This window comes from Chiloscyllium plagiosum, chromosome 23 (genome assembly GCF_004010195.1).
Source record: "Chiloscyllium plagiosum isolate BGI_BamShark_2017 chromosome 23, ASM401019v2, whole genome shotgun sequence".
NCBI lineage: Eukaryota > Metazoa > Chordata > Chondrichthyes > Orectolobiformes > Hemiscylliidae > Chiloscyllium > Chiloscyllium plagiosum.
The window spans coordinates 13,140,743-13,162,215 of NC_057732.1; the positions used below are offsets into that span (position 1 = coordinate 13,140,743).

General features: G+C 38.0%; 1 protein-coding gene across 2 annotated transcripts in view; it reads right to left on the reverse strand.

Moving 5' to 3' along the window:
* Positions 1–5,302: 5,302 nt before the first annotated feature.
* The window catches only part of bpgm (2,3-bisphosphoglycerate mutase), a 38,852-nt gene continuing 22,681 nt past the window's right edge, over positions 5,303–21,473 (reverse strand). Inside the window, exons 3-4 of one of the 2 annotated variants that reach the window (XR_006315063.1) lie at positions 10,968–14,991; positions 5,303–5,392 (exon numbers count right to left, since the gene is read on the reverse strand). Coding sequence is in view for 1 of the 2 variants with exons in the window: in XM_043713564.1 (XP_043569499.1) it covers positions 14,792–14,991 (200 nt within the window). In the remaining variant the exon portion in view is untranslated. Of the gene's footprint in view, positions 5,393–10,527; positions 14,992–21,473 lie in introns of those variants that run through there. The other variant, XM_043713564.1, reaches the window with a different exon arrangement.

The following is a 21,473-nucleotide window of genomic DNA, read 5'->3' on the forward strand; positions in this document are numbered from 1 at the left end:
GGGAAATCAGGAGGGCAAAAAGGGGACATGAGATAGCTTTGGCAAATAGAATTAAGGAGAATCCAAAGAGTTTTTATAAATACATTAAGGACAGAAGGGTAACTAGGGAGAGAATAGGGCCCCTCAAAGGCATTGGAAAAGCGCCACAGGTCAGGCAGCATCTGAGGGGCAGGAGAATCAATGTTTTGGGAATGTCCTGATGAAGGGCTTATGCCCGAAACTTCAATTCTGTTGGTCCTTGGATGCTGCCTGACCTGTTGTGCTTTTTCAGCGCCACACTTTTTGAGTCTTCATCTCGCCTGATCAGCAATAATTTGGCAATGCATACCTTTAGCAGCCAAGAGCCCTACATGCTAATTTACACAGAAAACCCAGTCAGAGGGGGCACAGATATGAGATGATTCCTCAGTAACTATCTTTGAATATCCAATTCTGAGAACAAAACTAACAATCTTGACAGTATAATTTGACTTGAGAAAATCTAGCAGACTGAACCATTAAATAAACTTTTAAAAGTCAAATCGGCCTTTTCTCTTTCCAACACTAGTAAATCTCCTGAGCAATTTTCACATTTTTGTTTGTTATTTTGTTTTGGATGCACACAGAGCATCAGCCAATGATCATTCAGATAGTGACACTGAGAGGATGCTGGGGTTGCATATATGAAATGGCTGCTCAAGTCAATACTTGTGGACCTGTTAGGAAGCACCCATATCTGGCTAATCACTTCACATCTGAGTCACAAGGAATGTTCCTGAGCTTTATCTGGTTATGTAATCTAGAGCATCATTGTCCAAAATATGCAGTTTGAATAGTTGTTTACAGTTGCTACTTGCATTTACGTTGCATTTACAGGCATTAACAGAAAGACCGTAAGAGTATTATCCAAATAATCAGCATTTAATATTCTTGGAATGAGGTATTTGCCAAAAGAATAGCAGATACAGAGGGTACAGGCAAATTTGGCAGTGTTTTCAAGTCATTGGTTAACAGAAATACAAACCTTCAAATGAATTTGGAATGGAAAACTAGTCTCATTAACATGACCATGAAAGTATCCTCGATTGTCAGAGAAATCTGTAGGGTTCATATTAGGGCAGGGAAGCTACCAGCTTTACCTGGTCAGATCAACTTTTAATTGCAGACTTAGAACAATATCAAAGGTCACAGCATCCCTACAATGTGGAAGCAGACTGTTTGGCCCACTTAGTCCACACTGATTCTCCAAAGAGCACCCCACCAGGATCCACCCCTCGATCCTATCCCTGTAACCCTGAATTTCCAATGGTTCATCCACCTAGTTGGCACATCCTTGAACACTATGGACAATCCATCCAACCTGCAGACTTTGGAAATCTTTGAATATGATTTAGTATTAACTGCTCTTCAAAATGGTCTTGCAAACCACTTACTTATAACAAACAGCTACAGAAGGTTCATAGGGAATATAACAAGATGGACTGTCTCACACAATTTAAGCACCAGCCCTGATGACACTGCAAAATCCTCCTAATTAGCATCTAGGGGCTTGGGCCCAATGTGGGAGAGCTGCCCCAGGAGCTAGTCAAACAACATAATAATAAAAATTAAAAAAAAAACCTCAAGTGTTGGAGATCTGAAACAAGCAAAAACAGAAATTGCTGGAGAAACTCAGGAGATCTGGCAGCATCTGATTAGACACACCGTTAATTTTTCAAATTTTAGTGATCCTTCTTCAGAACTTCAGTTCTTTAAAGCTGTTCTGAAGACATCTTTCTGGACTCAGAACACTAACACTGTTTTTCTCTTCATATATGCTGCCAGACCTGAGAGTTTCTCCAGCAATTTCTGTTTTTGTTTATTTTTAGTAAAACAACAGCCTGAAAATAGTCACTCGGAGAATTATGATTCACAGCTAATGTGTCACCATCAGGGCAGACCCAGAAGAGATGGTTGCACAGGGATTCCAGTCAGCTTGTAGTTGCCCGGGAATTCTTCAACATTGAGATTTCAAGGGGTCAGAGTCAAAGTATCAGGTCAAATACAGGCGAGGAAACCATCTACAGATTACTGTCTATCACCCTGTGTTGAAAACCACTTTGAGGAAGCACAGTGTGGCAAGGATACAGAAAGTACTCTGGGTGGAGGAATCTAATGTCCATACAGTGTGATTCAGTGATAGTAGTAGGACAGAGCTAGCCGGGTCCTGAGGGACGTTTTGCCAGATTACTTTGGCTTGCTCCAGATGTTGATAGAATCAACGAGGAATAAACCGATTAAACCTTGGTCTCACCAATCAACCTTTTACTGTATCTGTCCATGACAGTATAGAGGAGTGGCCACTGCACACTTGATATAAAGATGAATCCTGATTTCCTGCTGAGCACAGCCTTCATTGTGCTGTGTGCCACTATCAAAGTGCTCAAGAGGATAGATTCAAAAGAAGACTAAAAGCTCCAAACTGGTTATCCACGAGATGCTGTTAGCCATCAGGAACAGCAGAATTGCAGGCAATACCAATCAGTAATTGTATGGCTAGCAGGCCAAGCCGTGGAATAAGAACAGTAGGACATGAGAAATAGGAGCAGGTCCAGGTCATCTGGCCCATTGAGCCTGCTCTGCCATTCAATAGAAACATGGCTGGTCTTTTCATGGCTCAGCTTCACCTACCCGCACACTCACCATAACGCTTAATTCTTTTACTGTTCAAAAACCTGTCTATCTTTGCCTTAAAAACACTCAACAAGGTAGCCTCAACTGCTTCAATGGGTAGGGAATTCCACAGATTCTCAACTCTTTAGGTGAAGAAGTTTCTCCTCAACTCAGCCCTAAATCTGCTCCCCCTTATTTTGAGGCTAAGCACCCTAGTTCTAGTTTCACCTGCCAGTGGAAACAACCTTTCTGCTTCTATCTTATCTAGTCCCTTCATAATTTTATATATTTCTATAAGATTCCTGTGCATTCTTCTAAATTCCAATGAGTATACACCCAGTCTACTCAATCTCTCCTCATAACACATCCGCTCAACTCCGGAATCAAGCTAAGGGGTCAAACCTGGTTCAATGGTGAGTGTAGGATGGCATGCCTGGAGCAGGACTAGGCACACTGAAAAATGAAGTGTTGGCCCACTGAAGCTAGAACATGCATGCTAAGCAGTGAAAGCAGCATGTGTTTGCTAAGGTTAAGCAATCCCACAACCAAGGAATCAGACCTTTGCTCTGCAAGTTTGCATTACCCTGTTGTGAATTGTAGTGGATAACTTAACAACAAGTAAAGGAAAATCCACCAGTACCCCTTTTTTCAATGAAGCTGTCCATGTCCAAACGCAGAAATCCCTGGTCAACATAACATTAACCCAGTACACTGTGTGCATTCAATGGAACAACACAGAAAACAAGGTGCTTGAACAACGCAAAATTTATTTTGCCAACTGGTTTGTCAACACAGGAACCTTGATTATCCAAACGACACGGGCGGGTTGTACTTTGTCCAGATAATCGAATGTTCAGTTAATCGAATGTTCGGGTAACATAGTTTAGCCAAGCATCGGGACCTTGCAATCTTATTCGGATAATTGATATTTGGATAATCGACATTCCTCTGTAATACATGACTGTTCCTCATCTCAAAAAAGCTGGCTAGTACTCCACCTGGTGGGTGAATACATATAGCAATGTACAAACTAAATTGTGCAAGATATTTGGGAAGAAGCAAGTAATAGCTTTTTGGAAGACAGAGGGAAAAATCTCTTCCCCTTTATTTGTTGACTGAATTCAACTGAAAATCCAAAACTAACAGCAATCCAATTTTATCGCAATGGTCGGTCAGATTACACATAATAATAAATAAACTCTGTTTTTACTCCATTTGTTTAAGCTTTCAACCCTGTTTCAGGCCCATTATAAAGCGTTCCTGTGTCAATCTTTTTAAAATTCTCTACATAGCCCTCATCCTCACTCTTCTGAACTTTGAGTTTGATTTTCCCAGTACTTTTCATGCTAGCCTCTTGAATTACGATCTAAATGAAACACTCAGAAGCCTGCTGTTCTATCCAATCATGTATTAAATCCTCCATCAATTTTGATCTGCCTGTTGGTTCCTCACCACCTAATGCTTTTTTTTAAAAAAAGTTGTCAATCACATTTTCATAGACACACTTCCTTACTTCACTCTTCGTCTTCAACCATCACCAAATTTATGCACCAATAAGCACTCTCCAGTCAACTGCAATGTATCATCTAATCTTCTCATTTTGGCCTGTTGTGTTTTAGCCACTGCATCCACCTGATTAATGTTTTCTCTCTGACTGTGTAATCACTTTTAAAACAACGATTATTGAGCCATTTATGCCCTTTGCTTTGGAAACCTTCTTCCTCAACCTTGTCACCTTAACCTTACTGTCCATTGTTCAAAAGCCTCGCCACCTATATACCTTTACTGACCGCCCATAACTTCTTGTCTACATCCTACTAATCTAACCTTATATCGCAAAGTTTAAGGTGACTGCAAGTACCTTCATTCTATTTTATCTGTTCACAGAATATGGGTGTCTCTGGCTACACTAGTATTTATTTCCAATCTCTAATTTCCTTCAAGAAAGTGGTGGTACTTGTTGTGGTTCTGTTCGCTGAGCTGGAAATTTTTGTTGCAAACATTTCGTCCCCTGTCTAAGTGACATCCTCAGTGCTTGGGAGCCTCCTGTGAAGTGCTGCTGTGGTGTTTCTTCCGGCATTTATAGTGGCCTGTCCCTGCCGCTTCCAGTTGTCAGTTTCAGCTGTCCGCTGTAGTGGCCGGTATATTGGGTCCAGGTCGATGTGTTTGTTGATGGAGTTTATGGATGAGTGCCATGCTTCTAGGAATTCCCTGGCTGTTCTTTGTTTGGCTTGCCCTATAATGGTAGTGTTGTCACAGTCGACAAGAAACACGGTCAACATGTACGAATTGGACAGAAGGGATGTTTCCGTGCTGTACAACTCTATGACTGTCACTCTAATACAGAATTATATTATGGAAAAGAAATGATTTTTGTAAAATTGGAAATAAACCACAAGATATTCCAGCAAATCTTTCAGGGTCATTAAAATAGGACCTAACCTTGGAGCTATGGAGCTCAGTTAATAATTCAAACATTTTCTCTAAAATATTTTATTTTGCTGTCTAAACAATGCTGATGAATCCTGATCGTCAGGGAAAGTGGTGAAGGGTCTTTTTCTTGAAACAATTAAATAAATGTGACATACTAGATTTACCTCATTAAGGGTCCAGTATACAGTACTAACCAGCTACATGGTATCTCAGTGAGATATGTGGCTGGTTTTCTTCCCTGCTGTGAGCTTCTTTAATAGCTTTAAAAGTTTGTGTCCGTTATCACCAATTCCATTAGAGTGAAGGAGAGTCAATTGCAGTGGGGTTTCTAAAGCAAGGAAAAACATAGAAAATAGGAACATGAGTACGCCATGTGGACCTTTGAACCTGCTTAGTCATTCAATGTGATCATGGCTGATCATCCAACTCAGTCCCCTGGTCCCACTTTGGCCCCATACCTTTTGATCCCATTAGCCTTAAGAACTATATCCATTCCCTTCTTGAAAACATTCACTGGTATGGCCTCAACTGCTTTCTGTGGCAGAAACATTTCACACTCACCACTCTCTAGGTGAAGAGATTTCTCCTCATCGCAGTTCTCAATAACCTTCCCCATATTCTGAAACTGTGACCCCAAGTTCTGGACTTGCCTCTGTTTGGGTACAGCTTTCCCATGTTTATCCTGTCTATTCCTATTAAAATTTTATACGCATCTATGAGATCGCCCCCCATTCTTTGAAATGAGGTTAGTTCTGCCCTCCCAGAACTTAATCTGGTAAATCTTTGTTACATTCCTTCCTTAGCCATAACAACCTTCCTCAGATAAGAAGACCAAAACTACATGCAATATTCTAGGTATGATCTCACCTACGCCCTATACAATTACAGCAAGACATCCCTGCCCCTGTACTCATAATCCTCTCGGTACGGAGGCCAACACACCATTTGCCTTCTTCAACGCCTGTTACTTTCAGTGACATGTGTACAATGCAACCCAGGTCTCATTGCACCTCTCCTTGTCTCAATCTATTACCATTCAGATAATAAACTGCCTTCCTCTTTTTGCTGTCCAAATGGTAGTCTCACAATTATCCACCTGTCATACATTTGTTCACTCCTTCAATTTGTCCAAATCACACTGAATAATCCCTACATCTTCCTTATTAATTCATCATCCCAGTAGTGTTTCCTCTTATTCTTACCAGCTGTACAGGGCTCCAAGGCTTTCTAATTCGGCTGCTGTGCAGTGATCAAGAACATTGGAGCAACTGCAAAGCTTAGAGGGCACATTGCCTTCCCACCCAGCTTTGTGTTTGTCTGCAAGCTTGGAAATACTGCATTTAGTATCATCATCTAAATCATTAATATATGTCATAAATAACACTGATCCCTGCGGTGCCCCACTAGTCACTGGCTACCACTCAGAAAGTTACCATGTATTCCTTATTTTTGTTTATCAGCTAATTCACCATCAGTACACTACCTCCATCCCACGCAACTTTACTTTTACACGAAAATCTCTTATATGGAACTTTTCAAAAATCTTCTAAAAGTCCAAGAATTTAACATTCACTGGTTGCCACTTATCTATTAGTTACACGCTTGAAAAATTCCAATAGATTTGTCAAGCATGATTTTCCTTTTGTAAATCCATGCTAACGTGCCCAATTCTTTCAGTTTTCCAAATACTCTGCTCTTAAATCTTTTATAATGGGTATTCGCATTTCCCCTCCACTAATGTCAGGGTAACTCATTAGTAATTCCCTGTTTACTTTCTACTTCCTTTTTTTCAATAGCAGGGTTACATTAGTTACCTTCCAAATTACAGGAAGTAATTCAGAGTTGACAGAATTCTGAAAGATGGCAACCTCTAATTCTAGGGCCACTTCTTTATGTAGTTTGAGATGTAGATTATCAGGCCCTGTGGATTTGTTGACCTTTAATCCCAACAATTTTACAAACACCATTTCCCTACAACAACACTGATTCCCTTCAGTTTCTCTCTCTCATTATGTCCTATGTTCCCCAACTGTTTTGGAACATTATTGGAGTCCTTATTTGTGAAGACAGAACCAAAATATAAACAAAAACAGAAATTACTGGAAAAGCTCAGAAGGTCTGGCAGCAGCTGTAGAGAGAAATCAGAATTAATATTTCAGGTCCAGTGACCTTTCTTCAGAACTGATTGCAGCTAGCAAAAAAGTTGATTTTTATGTAGAAGACAGGGTGGAGGTAAGGGTTAAGGAGTGAACAATAGATGGAGATAGAGCCCAAAGAGGGAGAAGAACAGTTGACAAAGGAATGGATAACAATCAGCCTAGGAGAATGAATAGCTACTAGTAGAAACTATTAGTGGCTAACAACGAGTTGTGTGTAATAGCAGACCATGTGATAACAACGGTACGTGTGTGGGGTTGGGGTAAGCACGTGTGAGAAGGTGCCTCAAGCCCTAAACTTGTTGAACTCGATATCGAGTCCAGAAGGCTGTGAAGTTCCCACGCAGAAAATGAGATGCTGTTCTTTCAGCTTGCACTGAGCTTTGCTGGAGAACTGTAGCAAGCCTGAGAGCAAGATTTTGCCAGGGAACAAGGTGGTGTGTTGAAGTGGCAGGCAACTGTGCTTTTTAGAGCTTGAGGTATCTCAAACCATTGTTTGCTACTAATGGTCTCCATTAGTAGCCATTCATTCCCCTGAGCTGATTGTTATCCACTATTCTCTCCTGTTTTGACTCTGATTTCCAGCATCTGCAGTTCTTTTGGTTTTTAGAACTATGTATTTAATCAGTGTGCCATCGCTTTGTTCCCCATTACAATGTCCCCTGATTCTGATTGTAAGGGACCTACATTTGTCTTCACTACTTTTCTTTCCTTTTCACATTCCCATAGAAGGGGGTGGGAGAGAGTTGAATATGATAATTATGGGCGTTCAATAATAGACGAAAGATAGCAGCAAGAGCTCCACATTGATTTCTGTTGATCTCCTGCTAGGACAAGTAACATTTCAAACTGGCTTGAACAAGGGTTGGAGAAAGAAAAAGTAAGTGCAGTCGTTATAGTTTGTGTTTGTCTTCAACAAGATTTAAGAGATTATTTTTAGCAAACAGATACCCCTCCATTAAAGGATAGTAACTTGCATTGTCGTACATGTCCCTTCCTCTCCTTAAGGGTTCAGCTCTCACTGGCAAACATTTATGCTTGTGAGAGAAGGCCATCATTTCTTATTGAAAAGACCAAAAACAATGTTCTATTGTTTTGGGGGGTTTAGTTAATATAACATTAAACAATAGAGGAAAAGTTCTAGCTTTATTATAGTTATAAAGGATTTTGCATGTAGTAGTATTCTTCTTCCCCTGTGTAGAGATTTGCCTAATCCCACTAATTAAACGTGGAGCAATATTCAATTAGTTCACAGCCAGATCATCAACACCATCTTACAAACTGACTTCCTAGACTTGAGTTAACATTGTTGTTCCAATTAAATAATCTTTGAAGTTATATCATTAAATACTCATACTGAAACTCATTTCATTAGTCTGTATGAAGTTGTCCTGCAATTGTGTCAAAGTACAGATTTATTTTGTACAGACTTGTGAACAATTCCCGTTGTAGCGAAAATGCATGAGTATTCACAATAGCAATCCATCCAAGCTATAAACCTGAAATATAAAGTGAATCAAAAATCAACAGATCCATTTTAATGCAGTAATTAAATCTGCACAATGATCGGCAGTCAGTTTTAAAACTAAAGCATACAATTAAATTACGTTATCCTGATTAGAGAGTGTGTTTAATTAGTTACCATTGAATTGAAAAGGTATACAAGACTGTCTTCGCTGTAGCAAACAAAAGTTGACCTGAAGTGCTGGATTTGTTAATCAGATATATTGCAAAATTAAAGTGATTACTGTCACTGAATGAAGATTGGTCCTGGTTGAAACATATCAGTGTTGATAGATTAAGTTCCTAGAATACCAGTACTCAGGAATTTACAATTATCATGAAACATACCTGAATGTTGATTAAGCTGGAGTGGAAACAGATTGTCTTTAAGTCTCCTACTTGTCCATTTCCAAAGAGTAAAACAGTTGAATTAACTTTGATGATGGTCACTTTGAAGATTCCAAAGCAAGTTTGGGGAAAGGTATGTCTGGTATGACCAGGAACAAGTATGTTAAACTGCATTCCAATCTTGTCAAGTTATGGATAAGAAAGCTCTCACAGGGAGGGAGATTACAGGCAGTGGTTTGGTTGGTATGTAGCCTTTGTGCTGTCATGCGAATTAACAATGTTTCTTCACTTTTATTACATAACTAAACCTTTATATGTAATATTTCTTCATAACGTTTTCATTAACTTTTGCCAGTAATATTTTTATCATCGCAATTTGTTTTGACTTATTCAAATGTAATATTTGAAGAATCAGGGAACATCTTAAAAAGGTACCGCACAGGAGGAAGCCACTCAAATAACCCTACTCTTCTGCTCTTTCCCCACAGACTTGTGAATACTTTCCAAGTATTTGTTGAAATCACTTCCAACACACTTAGTTAGTGTTGTCCAGATCATAACTCATTGTGTAATTCTTCTTCCTCACACTGGCAAATGAAGTAGAGACAATTATTTTAAGTCTATATCTTCTAGTTACTATACTGCCACTGGGAACAGTTTCTGCTTAATTGACAGTGAAGTGAGCATGACTACTTTCAACATTTAAAGACATTTGTCTTGAGTGTTATACCAAGGAGCCCTCGTAAAACTGAAGGATCTGGGGCAAGTTTGGGTGGACAAGTGGAAAATAATTCTGTCACACAAGTACCAGGCAATGACCATCTTATCACAAGATTGTATCTAACCACATTCTCTTAATACTCATAGGCAATACCATAACTAAAATCTCCCATAAATCTCCTGAAGGGCTCTTCATTGACCAAAAGCTCAAATGAACTTTTGTTCATTGACCAAAAGCTCAAAAATGACGTAGTTACTAGAGATGGTCAGTGGCAAGGTAAGCTGTTATGAGTGGCTCAATTTCTGACATCCCAAAGCCTCTCTACTACCGACTAGATATAAGACAGCGGTGTGGTGGAACATTTTCCATTTGTTTGAATGGGTGTAGCCACAGCAATGGGCAAAGCTCAACACGATCCTGGATAAACCAGCTTGCTTGATTGGCAACCAATAAATATTCACAACCTTCACCACCAACACAATATGGCTACACTGTTTACTGTCTACAGCATGCACCACAGGAAATTACCAAGGCTTTGAGATTTTCTTGAATCTCATTACTTTTGCCACCTGTAAGGATAAGGCAATATATAGGATAGGACATCATCTTGTTTCAAGCTGCAGACCATGCCAATTTAGACAATTAACTCCATTGCTTCATAGTCACTGAGTCAAGATCTCGAACTTCTCTCCGACAACACCATGGGATACCTTACCACATGGACTTCAACAATCTGAAGTGACCTATGGCAAAGAGGTGTTGACAATAAGTACTGGCGTTGGTAGTAACATCCAAATCTGGAGAACATTGTTAAAATTGTTTTTTTTAATTTCTGATTTAAACACTTAAGATTTGGTAGGTTACAATTAGGTTCAATACTACCCAGAATTCTCATTACCTGTTTCAAATAGTGAAAAAAAAACAAGGTAACTGGCTCAATCCAAAGACAACATTTGCACACTTAATTATGACAACTATTAATAAACATACAAAATGTTAATGGTAAAAGTTAGTGATAAACATCTACTCCATTACAACCAATCCAAGTTTTAATAATGCACTCGTCACAGCAAACCGCTCATGCTCTTATAAAGTCATACCAGACTTGAAAGATAAACCTTAAAAGTTCATGATATCTGTTATTCAAAATTTACAATCAGACTTTTTGTGCTTACTTAGATAAAATAGCAGATTTGAGATGTGCTGTTGAAATAGACTGAGGGAGATCATTCTGTCTCCTCTCCAGGAAGAAAGAACAGGTAGAACATGTCTAGATCAAAGTTACCAAAAAAGTATTCATTTAGTTGCTTCTTCAATTAAATTACGAAGTAAAGACAGTATTACTATAGTAGAGTTTATAACAATGTAAAACATTTGCATAATAAAAGATCTGCATAACATTATGATCTGGATCAATGTCTAATCAATAGCAGAAAGATGATTGGTTTTGGTGATGTAATTTGTAATTCAGCTTTAAATGAACAAAAATGGTATTGACAATACATGCATCCTTCCTGAAGAAGGGCTCATGCCCGAAACGTCAATTCTCCTGCTTCTTGGATGCTGCCTGACCTGCTGCGCTTTTCCAGCAACACATTTTCAGCAATAGATGCATCTATATAGCTTGAGGCACTAAACCTTCTCCATAAATTTACAGTGGAGGGGTCAAATTGCACAATAATAGGACCTGCCAAATTATAGCTTTTTTCTGATTAAAAAGTCCATATTGGAGAGACATTCTGTATTCAAGAATAAGAATCGTTTCAATATATTGTGCTAAAGCAGTGACCAGATAAGGACCTAAGAATTAGAAAAAGGAATAAACTATACATCCTCTAGAGTGAACTTGCGTTTTTCAAAATCATTGTTGATCTTTGACTTTAACTCTACTTTTTCACCTGATCCCCATAACCTGGATTTCTCTGAAGCCCAAATCTATATCTATCCCAGTCTTGAATATATTCAATGATTGAGCATCCACTCATGTTTGAGGTAGAGGACTGCAAAGATTTAATGATCATGAGAAAAAAAATCTCAACTCAGTCTTTAACAATCAGAAAAAAGGGTAAATTTGACAATTCCGGTGTGCTCAAAGGAACAAGATATAGGTCAAAATATTATAGCAACTTGCTACAGTCTAAACTATTAGGTTTCTCATTCAGAGTAAAGGATGGTTGAATTTAGTAGTTAACCTCTAACATTTAGAATGAGCTTGCCTGAAGAAATTTCAAATTTACTTCCTTTGAGCATTTAACTGATGAAGATGTAACAAATTATTCAAAAGATTGCATCTGGTGAATGCAATATTATAAAAATACAATTACATATTTTTATTATACATACCAAACTGTAATAACTATTTTGATGCTATTCTACAGCATCAAAAGGTAGGCTAACTATATTCAATACTTTTGCACACTGTACTAACTATACAATAAATGACAAAGCAATAATTGAAATATTATGTTCAGATTGAATGTTCTAAATGGTGTCCACAAAATATACTGAAGATAACAGCAATGTAGACCGGAAGTAAACTGAATAGTTTTGATAATACAGCCATCATATATATCTCAACCAAATTAAAAATACTGAAATACAATTTTATAAAAAATGCCAGTTGTTATACTTATATTGTTAAAATTGCATGTTTATACTCTTCTCAGGAGCTGGACATCCTGGCAAGAATGACATTTATTGTCTAACCCTTATTGGATCTTCTTGAGCCACTTTAGTCCATGCAGTATAGTTTCTGGTTCTATTCCCACTTTTTTTGCAGTAGTTAGATTCAACTGTTACGCTTGCCAGGCCACTTCAGAAGCATTTACATATGGGCCTGATTAGGAAGAATGGCAGAATTCTTTCCCTTAAAGACGTTGATGAATCAATTGGATTTTTAATATCAACCCAATAGCTCGAATAGTCACTTTTACTGATATTGATCTGATTCTTATACTAACTATATTTTAAATATTCAAACTGCCATTGTTAGATTTTAACTCTCATTTGTTGGATTATTTATCCAATTATGCATCAGATTGATTAATTTTTATTGTTCAATTTTTATTTTTACTTTTATTCAGTAGACATGATGTGAACAGTTCATACAGTAAATGAAACAGCAATGAAAAGGGCACCTTGGAGCTTATATGTCTGTAACATAATTCAATTGACAGTAAAATACAGGCTTCCATCCTTTTCCATCTGTGATTTGAAGTACACCACATTACAAAGATAAAGTACATTGTTAATACACTGCTATCCATTGAGTTGCTCTTCATCCTTCATAGAATGAAGTCTGCATTATACTTCTGTCCCAAAAATATTAAGTACTTGCCGGTTATAGTTCAGCAAGCATGAATGGCCCTCCATTTCTTCATCCAAGTGCTCAATGATCTTAAACCAGCCTTAACAAGTGTTACAATGGACATTCCTGATGAAGGGCTTATGCCCAAAACGTCAACTCTACTGCTCCTCAAATGCTGCCTGACCTGCTGTGCTTTTTCATGCCATACTTTTCGACTCTTACAATGTATATGTTAAAAACAAGACAATGTAACATGGGTTGCTAAATGGCAATCGAGGCATGTGTGCATGTGCGCCCTCCATAATTACCTCTATCAAGAAGGGTTAGCTCAACATAAATGAAGTAACAAATCCAAAGGCTATCCTGACCTATACAGCTCAGCACTTCATGAGCTAAACTTAACTGAAACATGGATGCTGAAAACACAGGAGGTATGAATACTTATCTTCAACTAATTTAACTATAATACAATAACAAAGAAAATTGCTAGTTTTCTATTTTCAACCATTTGAGAAGTTACTTAAAACTCAAAAAATGTATACAGCTTCATAAAATCAAAACAAATTGATATTGTAAACTCAAATGTAAAATGCTATGGTGCTATTTCTACAGTACAGTACAGTAGCATTCTCCCATACTTCAAGGTATTATTTCCTCAAGATTTCTACATCACCAACTACTGAGCACTCCATGTTCAAATTGCATAATGGTCACTGCCTTTTCAATGAATTTCCATTGATGCTGTTGGAATTAGATTACAGATAATTTGATTCAAATAGCAATTAATACACAATTAAGATCTAAGGAGGCAAGGGCTCTTGACACTTCTCTATTTTCTTCAATAAGTAAATGTGGCACATTGCAATATATAAACTTTTTTATACTGTAATGTCTTATTTGCCAGTAATGTCTTCAAGAAAATCTTAAAATGTTCTGTCACTTTTAGGCTTCCTACAGGACCCATAAATCTTTACTGATTACTTTTTTTCCTATTACCGCTCTCCATTCTTTCTGAATCAACTATTTGAACCTTATCAGATCAAGAAAATCTGTTCAATTTACCCGACTCCTGTTCAAGGAAAATAATCATTCTAGCACATACAATTTATCTTCCTAATAAATGATCTGCTAAGGTTGTTTGAAAAATGATTGGCATACTGGATAAGGCTCAGATTTTGTACTTTTGGGACATGTCAAGCAGAGGGGCATGTCTTCATAATTTCCAAGGCCCAATGTAATCAAGTGACCTTTTACAGTTAATGAGCTGCAATTAGAGCTTCCCTGTGATGCAGATCTAAGCAGCGCAACTCCTATCATCTGTTGAAAAGCGCACCTTCTGCAAACCTGAACTAATATAGCTGGGCTCTCACAACTCACTTAATAAAATATGATTAACATTCTTAATTCAGCCTTGTAAATTTTACTTAAAGAATCCTTGGTACAATAACAAAACTATCTTCCTGTGTATGAAAACCTATATAGTTCTAGCTTTTTAAATAAATTAGCCTTATTAAGACATCAGTGCAAAGCAGCAAATAATAGTTCAACATATTTCACCAGTGCCAAACCTAGGACATGCTCACCAACTGCAACAGATCTATACAGAATGTTCCAAACAAAATAAACTTCTCCTCCAAATAGTTTTTAAATGGTTTCTAACTACATCTCCCTTCCAAAGTCAATAATTGAGAGTTAATTGGCAGAAACAGGTATGTTCTTTCCTGGAGCAGCTGCCTTGCCCTGATCCTCCACCTTTTTGATAGCTGCCTGGATGGCCTCCTGATTGCCTAAAAATCTATGTGGTCTAACTGGATGAAGGTTTTCATCCAATTCCAGAAGAACTGGCACCCCAGTCGGCAGTGTCACATTAACTATTTCATCATCTGGGATACCTAGAGGGGAAAAGAAGAGAGAATTAATTAAAGGTACAAACTGGATGACTGAGAGAAGATCCTGAGGCAAGTCTGCAAATATCACAAAAAGGAAACCACTAAGAGATCTCCAGAAATGTTATATATAACATTGGTAACCACAGTACCAAAAAAGGCAAATGATCCAAATGGTCACGCTTTCAGTGGCACCTCAAGGAACTTGGCAATAAAAAAAATCTCTATTTGGCTTTACATGATTCATGTCTGCAATTGAGAGACATTGCTCCAATAACAATCTTATATTTCAGAATTTAGGGATTAGGCAATTGAAAGCATGGTTAAGAATAGTGTGGTTTTTAAATTTGAGGATAAACAAGAAGCTTGAACTGGAGAAGCACTGCAAATCTCAAGAATTATCTAGCTAAAAATATTATTTAAACGGAAGGCACTGAATGGATCAGAAAACAGCTTGGAGAATTTTAAAATCAAGTTCACACTGTACTGGGAGCCAACATAGGTCAGTGAGTACAGGGCTAAAGGATGAACAGAACTTGGTTACCAGTTAGGAAAGTACATTTTTGGATGAGCTCAACTTAATAGAGGATGGAAGGTGGGTTGCCAGCTGGGAAAGCATTGGAACATTCAAGTCTGGATGTAATAAAATGCATAGATGAAGGCAGTTATAAGTAGGGATAAAATTGATTGATATAAATAACAGACAGATGTGGTCTTCAAGGACATTGAAATACAAGGTTGGAAAGCTCATTTGGAGGTCAAGTATGAAAAAGCTGCATGATGGTACATTATCCTCAGACAAACAATCACCAGAGACAGGGATGAAATCAGAGGCTCGGGTATAGAATTTCTCATGGAGTCCATACACAACACTTCTGGGGTCTTTTTACTAAAATGGTAACTATGTACACTCTAATTGAGAACAATAGTTTTTAAAGGATAATGTATAGTAATCTTGTCAAGACTTGAAACAATTTTAAAACTGGTGTGCCCAAATATTTTGTTTTCACTAATTCTTTGGTTACACATTTGGCAGCCACCAAGGTAACATAATCAAACTGCAGATACTCCTAGAACTTTGTGCTGATTAAGTATTTATCCAGTACTATCTTAATAAAGATCCACAAAGTTCAAGGAGGACAAATACACAAATAAAAACTTCAAATAAAGTTGAGTTACTCAATCTTTGAGGCTGAGTGCAAGAGTAGTTAAATGATTATTGACAATCTTTTTCATTGACTATAAATATTAAAATTATGAAATGTAACTGTCAAATAAAGCTGAAGTTTTAAAAATTGAAAAATATAAATAGGACATAAATATGTAGTAAACAGGCCATTGTTTCAGCAAAAAGATTCCTAACAATTGAATGTGCAACTCACTTAGTTATTGGCTGAATTACACCTCCAGAAGTTAAAAAACAGCAAACTTTCACTGAGTTAAGATAGGTCTATTCTAGTGCAAGCATTTTTTAAAAACACCTCTCTAGCACTGAAAATTAACTGTTACAAATGTGGAATATGAATCCTTCATAAGACCATAAGATATGAGTTTAATTAAGACATTTGACCCATTTAGTCTACTCCACATTTGATCATAGCTGATATGTTTCCCAACCACATTCTCCTGCCAATTCAAATGTTAATTGTTGCACTCTGGGCTGAATCTTACGGTTTTTTTGCACAAGTGACAGTCATATTGAGTTTAGTGGAGCAATGTGTGAGGTATCTTGCCATATCTTACCACACTTGCTGCATTAAATAACATTCATGCCACACAAATGCTAAGTAAAGACTATTTCCAACAACAGATTCATTTTGAATCAAGGTACAATATATCAATTTCTATAGTAACTAGGATACAGATCAGCTAATTTCTATTTATGAAGCTGATGAAGGCAATCAAAATTTTTTTTTAAAAAATGTTCTCGATTATTCAATATTTTCATACAATTTTTGGAATAGCAACAAATATATTTTTAGTCTTCAAAGATACATAAACAGGACACTTGAAATTTTTAAAATTCTGTAATATGAATTTCACAGATGTGCCTATCGACCAATCATACATGCCTTAAATGCCATATTTTATTAAACTGTCCATCATTGTTAAGCCTGCCAGGACAAGCCAACTATTGTAACACCATATAAAGGCACTTTAAAAATAGCATGTAAACTTAATTTCAGGCTGTTGCTTGTTCTTAATTAAATACAAAATACTAATCTTGAAAGAATAGTTTAAATTTCAATATCTGATGCTGCTTTACAAAACATACTATATATTGTTAGAACACATTAGATACTTTCCCCTCCAGAATGATTAAAAACTTCAGTGATAGGGTGATTAAATATTAAAGCTACAACAAACAGTCAATAGTGCTTAAAATATTGGTTGTATAATAATACCAGTATAACCAATATAATATACCGAAGTAACTCTTCAAACATCTAGGCTGTTTATAAATATAAAACAGGAAGTATATTTAACACAGAAAAAAAGAAATTGTAAGTATAATATGCTGCAAAGCTCCAAAGTATTACAGAATAGTGCAGAAAGATTGAGAATATTGATGGCAAGACGTATATGAGTTTATAAATCTAGGAAGTTATGTTTTCAGCAAATAAATCAAATGCTCTATATAAAGATGCACCTGACTAACTATGGAAGCTAATTTGGAGGTGGAGAGAGGATCCAGTGACTGAAAAATGGAGTGTTTTTGGCTAGCATAATAGGCTAAGGAGTTAACAGGGCATGCTTCAACCCTGGTAGCAGAAAGTGAATGCTGTCCTTCTTTGGAGATCTCTACCGCTGACATGCACAGATCTACTGCAGCTCAGGGTGATGAGATTTTCATCTCTAACTTTGTCCTTACTTAAAATATTGGATGGGCACAACTATATCTCACAAACAAAACAGTGAAAAATAAAGTTGAGGATAATGGAGCAACTTTTCAAATAGTTGGATAGTTTCCTTTCCACTGACTGTAAATAAAGACAAATAAAACTGAGAATATTTTAATGTTAGACTAAATATTTGAATTTCAGTCTTCATAACATAAACTAAGGTTAAATACTGCCAATCAGCCAACTTCATTCTGCTAGTCAATTTATTTACATTAAATGAATGAACATCTTTTGCTTTGGGATTATCAGTAACTATTCCTGTGTTTTATATGTATATATTGCTTCATAGTACACATAGAAAGTAGATCAGATGATGCTGCAATCGTGATTTCACTTTACAACTTTAGAAATTTAAATGAAAACTATGGTAGGACAGATCGAATTGAGAACAAACAGAGATAAATAAAAAAGGTGCTACACTTTTTAATGTAGACTTATTAGCACAATTGAAGTTGATGGAATTAAAAGTGGCAGCAGTGCCATGGATGTGACATTTTCTAAGAAATACAATCGCACACAATTGCTTTTTTCAGACTGGAATGAAGTATGTTGTCAAGGTGCCAGTGTTGGACTGGGGTGGACAAAGTCAGAAATCACACAACAGCAGTTTATAGTCCAACAGGTTTATTTGAAAATACAAGCTTTCGAAACACTGCCCCATTGCCAGGTGAAGTCTACAGTGGTGTCCCACAGGTGTCAGTATTGGAACTCCTGGTCTCTTTGATATATGGATTTGGCTGTAGAGGGCATTGTTTCAAATATCGCAGATGACAAAAAGCTTGGAAATTTAAGAAATAGTGTACAGGAAGGGCAGAGACTGATAAAATAAGCAGATGTAACCCTATACAAATGGCCAAGAATTTGGAGTACAGGGTGCAATTCCAAAATCTGGGGAGGCGACAGCCTAATGGTATTATCACAGGACTGTTAATCCAGAGAACTAGGTCACATTCTGGGAACCCAGGTTCAAATCCTGCCATGGCAGATGGCAGAATTTGAATTCAATAAAAATCTGGAATTAAGATTGCCAGGGAACAAAACCCCATCAGGTTCACTAATGCCATTTAGGGAAACAGACGGCCATCCTTACCTGATCTGGCCTATGTGACTCTAGACCCACAGCAATGTAGTTGACTCTTTACTGCTCTCTGGACAATTAGGGATTGGTTAAATGCTGGCATAGACAGCAGCACCCTCATCGCACGAATGAACAAACAAAATCAAAATTGCAGTGACAATGTTCTAATAGCTTAGTTGGCTAGATGCCTGGTTTACAATGCAGAGTGATGCCAACAGTGCAGGATCAATTCTTGAACTAGCTAAGATTGCCCTGGAGGTACTATCTTCGTAGACTCTTCACTTGCCTGAGGTGTGGTGACCCTCAGGTTGAACTCTGCACTAGTCATCTCTTTCTAATGAGACAGCAGCCCTATCTTACAAGGCTATGGGCCATGTGCTGGAAAATGGCATTCTAATAGACGGTCATTTTGATTGGAGGACCTTTTCCTATACTGCAGAGCCCTGTGACTCAATGGCACAAAACTTAGAAGAGAATACTGTTAAGCTCCAAGAGATGTGGACTGGCTGGTGGAATGGTCAGACAAGAGACAGATGAAATTTGTTGCGGCGAAGCATGAAATTATTTATTTTGGTGGGAAGATTGAGGAGAGGCAAATGTAAAACAAAGGATATAATTCTAAAGTATTTGTAGGTACAAAGAGACTTGGTGATGTGTGTGCACTGAGGATCTGAAATCTGAATACAGGCGGAAGTAACAAGTTGTAGTCAGGAACAACAATTTAATACATGCTATTACTAACACAGGCAGCAATAAAATGGCTTCTAGGCTGGAAATTGACAATTCTGCTCAAAGCTGCACAAAATGTCTTTTAATCCTGCTAAAAGCTGAACTAACTATAGTCTCTCTCAACAATGATTAGCAGACAATGCTTCCTTCACAGCATCGAAATAACTAGACTAGATAAGACATCCTAACTGACCTTGAAAGTGCAGATGCAGAGGCTAGGATCGTGAGATAAGAGTACTTGAACGTTGGAAAAAAAGATTGGTTCCCAGGAAATATCATTGGGCTAAGTTGCTGTCAATAAAGTCATTTCATTAAAATTGATTGGTAATTGCTTGAATGTGTTCTGTGATTATGGCCTATACCTCTCTCAAAAAAGTATTATGATGTTTTTGTCTTGAGCCATGTGCGCAGTTTCTCTGAGGAACACGGAAGTGTTTAATCCGTGTGTTACTGGATAACGTGTACCTGGCCAAGATTGAATAAAGTGTGAAATCTTACAGAACCAGACTGAATTGCTAGTGTTTACTGACCTATCGTGGAACAGAGAGACACCTCCCACCCCCCACCACTGTCCAGATCTTCAGCACCAATCATTGAAGGTGGTCAGGCAAGTTAAGAAAATACTGAAAACAACAAATGCTAGAGATCACAGCAGCTCAGACAGCATCTATAGAGAGAGAGAGCAAGCTAACGTTGATTTTTTGGGGTTGGAGGTTGAGTGGAGGTGTGCAAGAAAGTTGGAAGCAAAGGCAGACAGGATTGTCACTTAGCACCCTTCCCCCTGCATTAGGTTCAGTTCTGTGATCTTATGCAAATTATGCAGACTGAAGGAACACCCTCTTTCCCCTTACCCCACTAGTTCAACTTCAAACTGACAGTCAGTCCAGACTGGTTTACCAGTTGGGCAGGTTGACTCTCTAATTCCACTGGAACTATAATATTGCAGCACATGGCAGGTGGGATGAGGCTTTTAAGTGCCTCAATTGATGGTGGGTTGGGATGGTTAAGCTTTGGCCTTCTCACTTAGTTTCCTGTGACAGGAAAGATTAGATTAGATTACATTACAGTGTGGAACAGGCCCTTCGGCCCAACAAGTCCACACCGACCCGCCGAAGCGAAACCCACCCATACCCCTATATTTACCCCTTACCTAACACTACGGGCAATTTAGCATGGCCAATTCACCTGACCCTGCACATCTTTTGGACTGTGGGAGGAAACCGGAGCACCCGGAGGAAACCCACGCAGACACGGGGAGAACGTGCAAACTCCACACAGTCAGGCGCCTGAGGCGGGAATTGAACCCGGGTCTCAGGCGCTGTGAGGCAGCAGTGCTAACCACTGTGCCACCGTGCCGCCCACCAGCAATGGGTAACTTCTCAATCCCAACCACTCAATTATAGTCCCTTCCCACCACTTTCCTCACCCACTCTTCAGGAGAGGGAGATTCTACCCATTGTGTCAAATTCTAAGCAACACCTGGATAGATGTAAAGGACTTGGAGGGGGTGCAGCGGACATATACAGAATAATAGCGAGGAAAGCCTGCTATTAAGTAGAGAGATAGAGGTCCTCAAAATTTTGAAGGGCTTAAATTGAGTAAATTTTAATACAATAAGTTTAAAAAACTATTTGGCTTGAAGAGGGTCACAGTGATCACAGCACATGGTTTGCAGGTAAATGCCAAAAAATGAGGGGAGATGCAAAGAAATAAAAACAAAATACTGTGGATGCTAGAAATCTGAAATAAAAACAAAATTCTGGAGAAACTCAATAGGT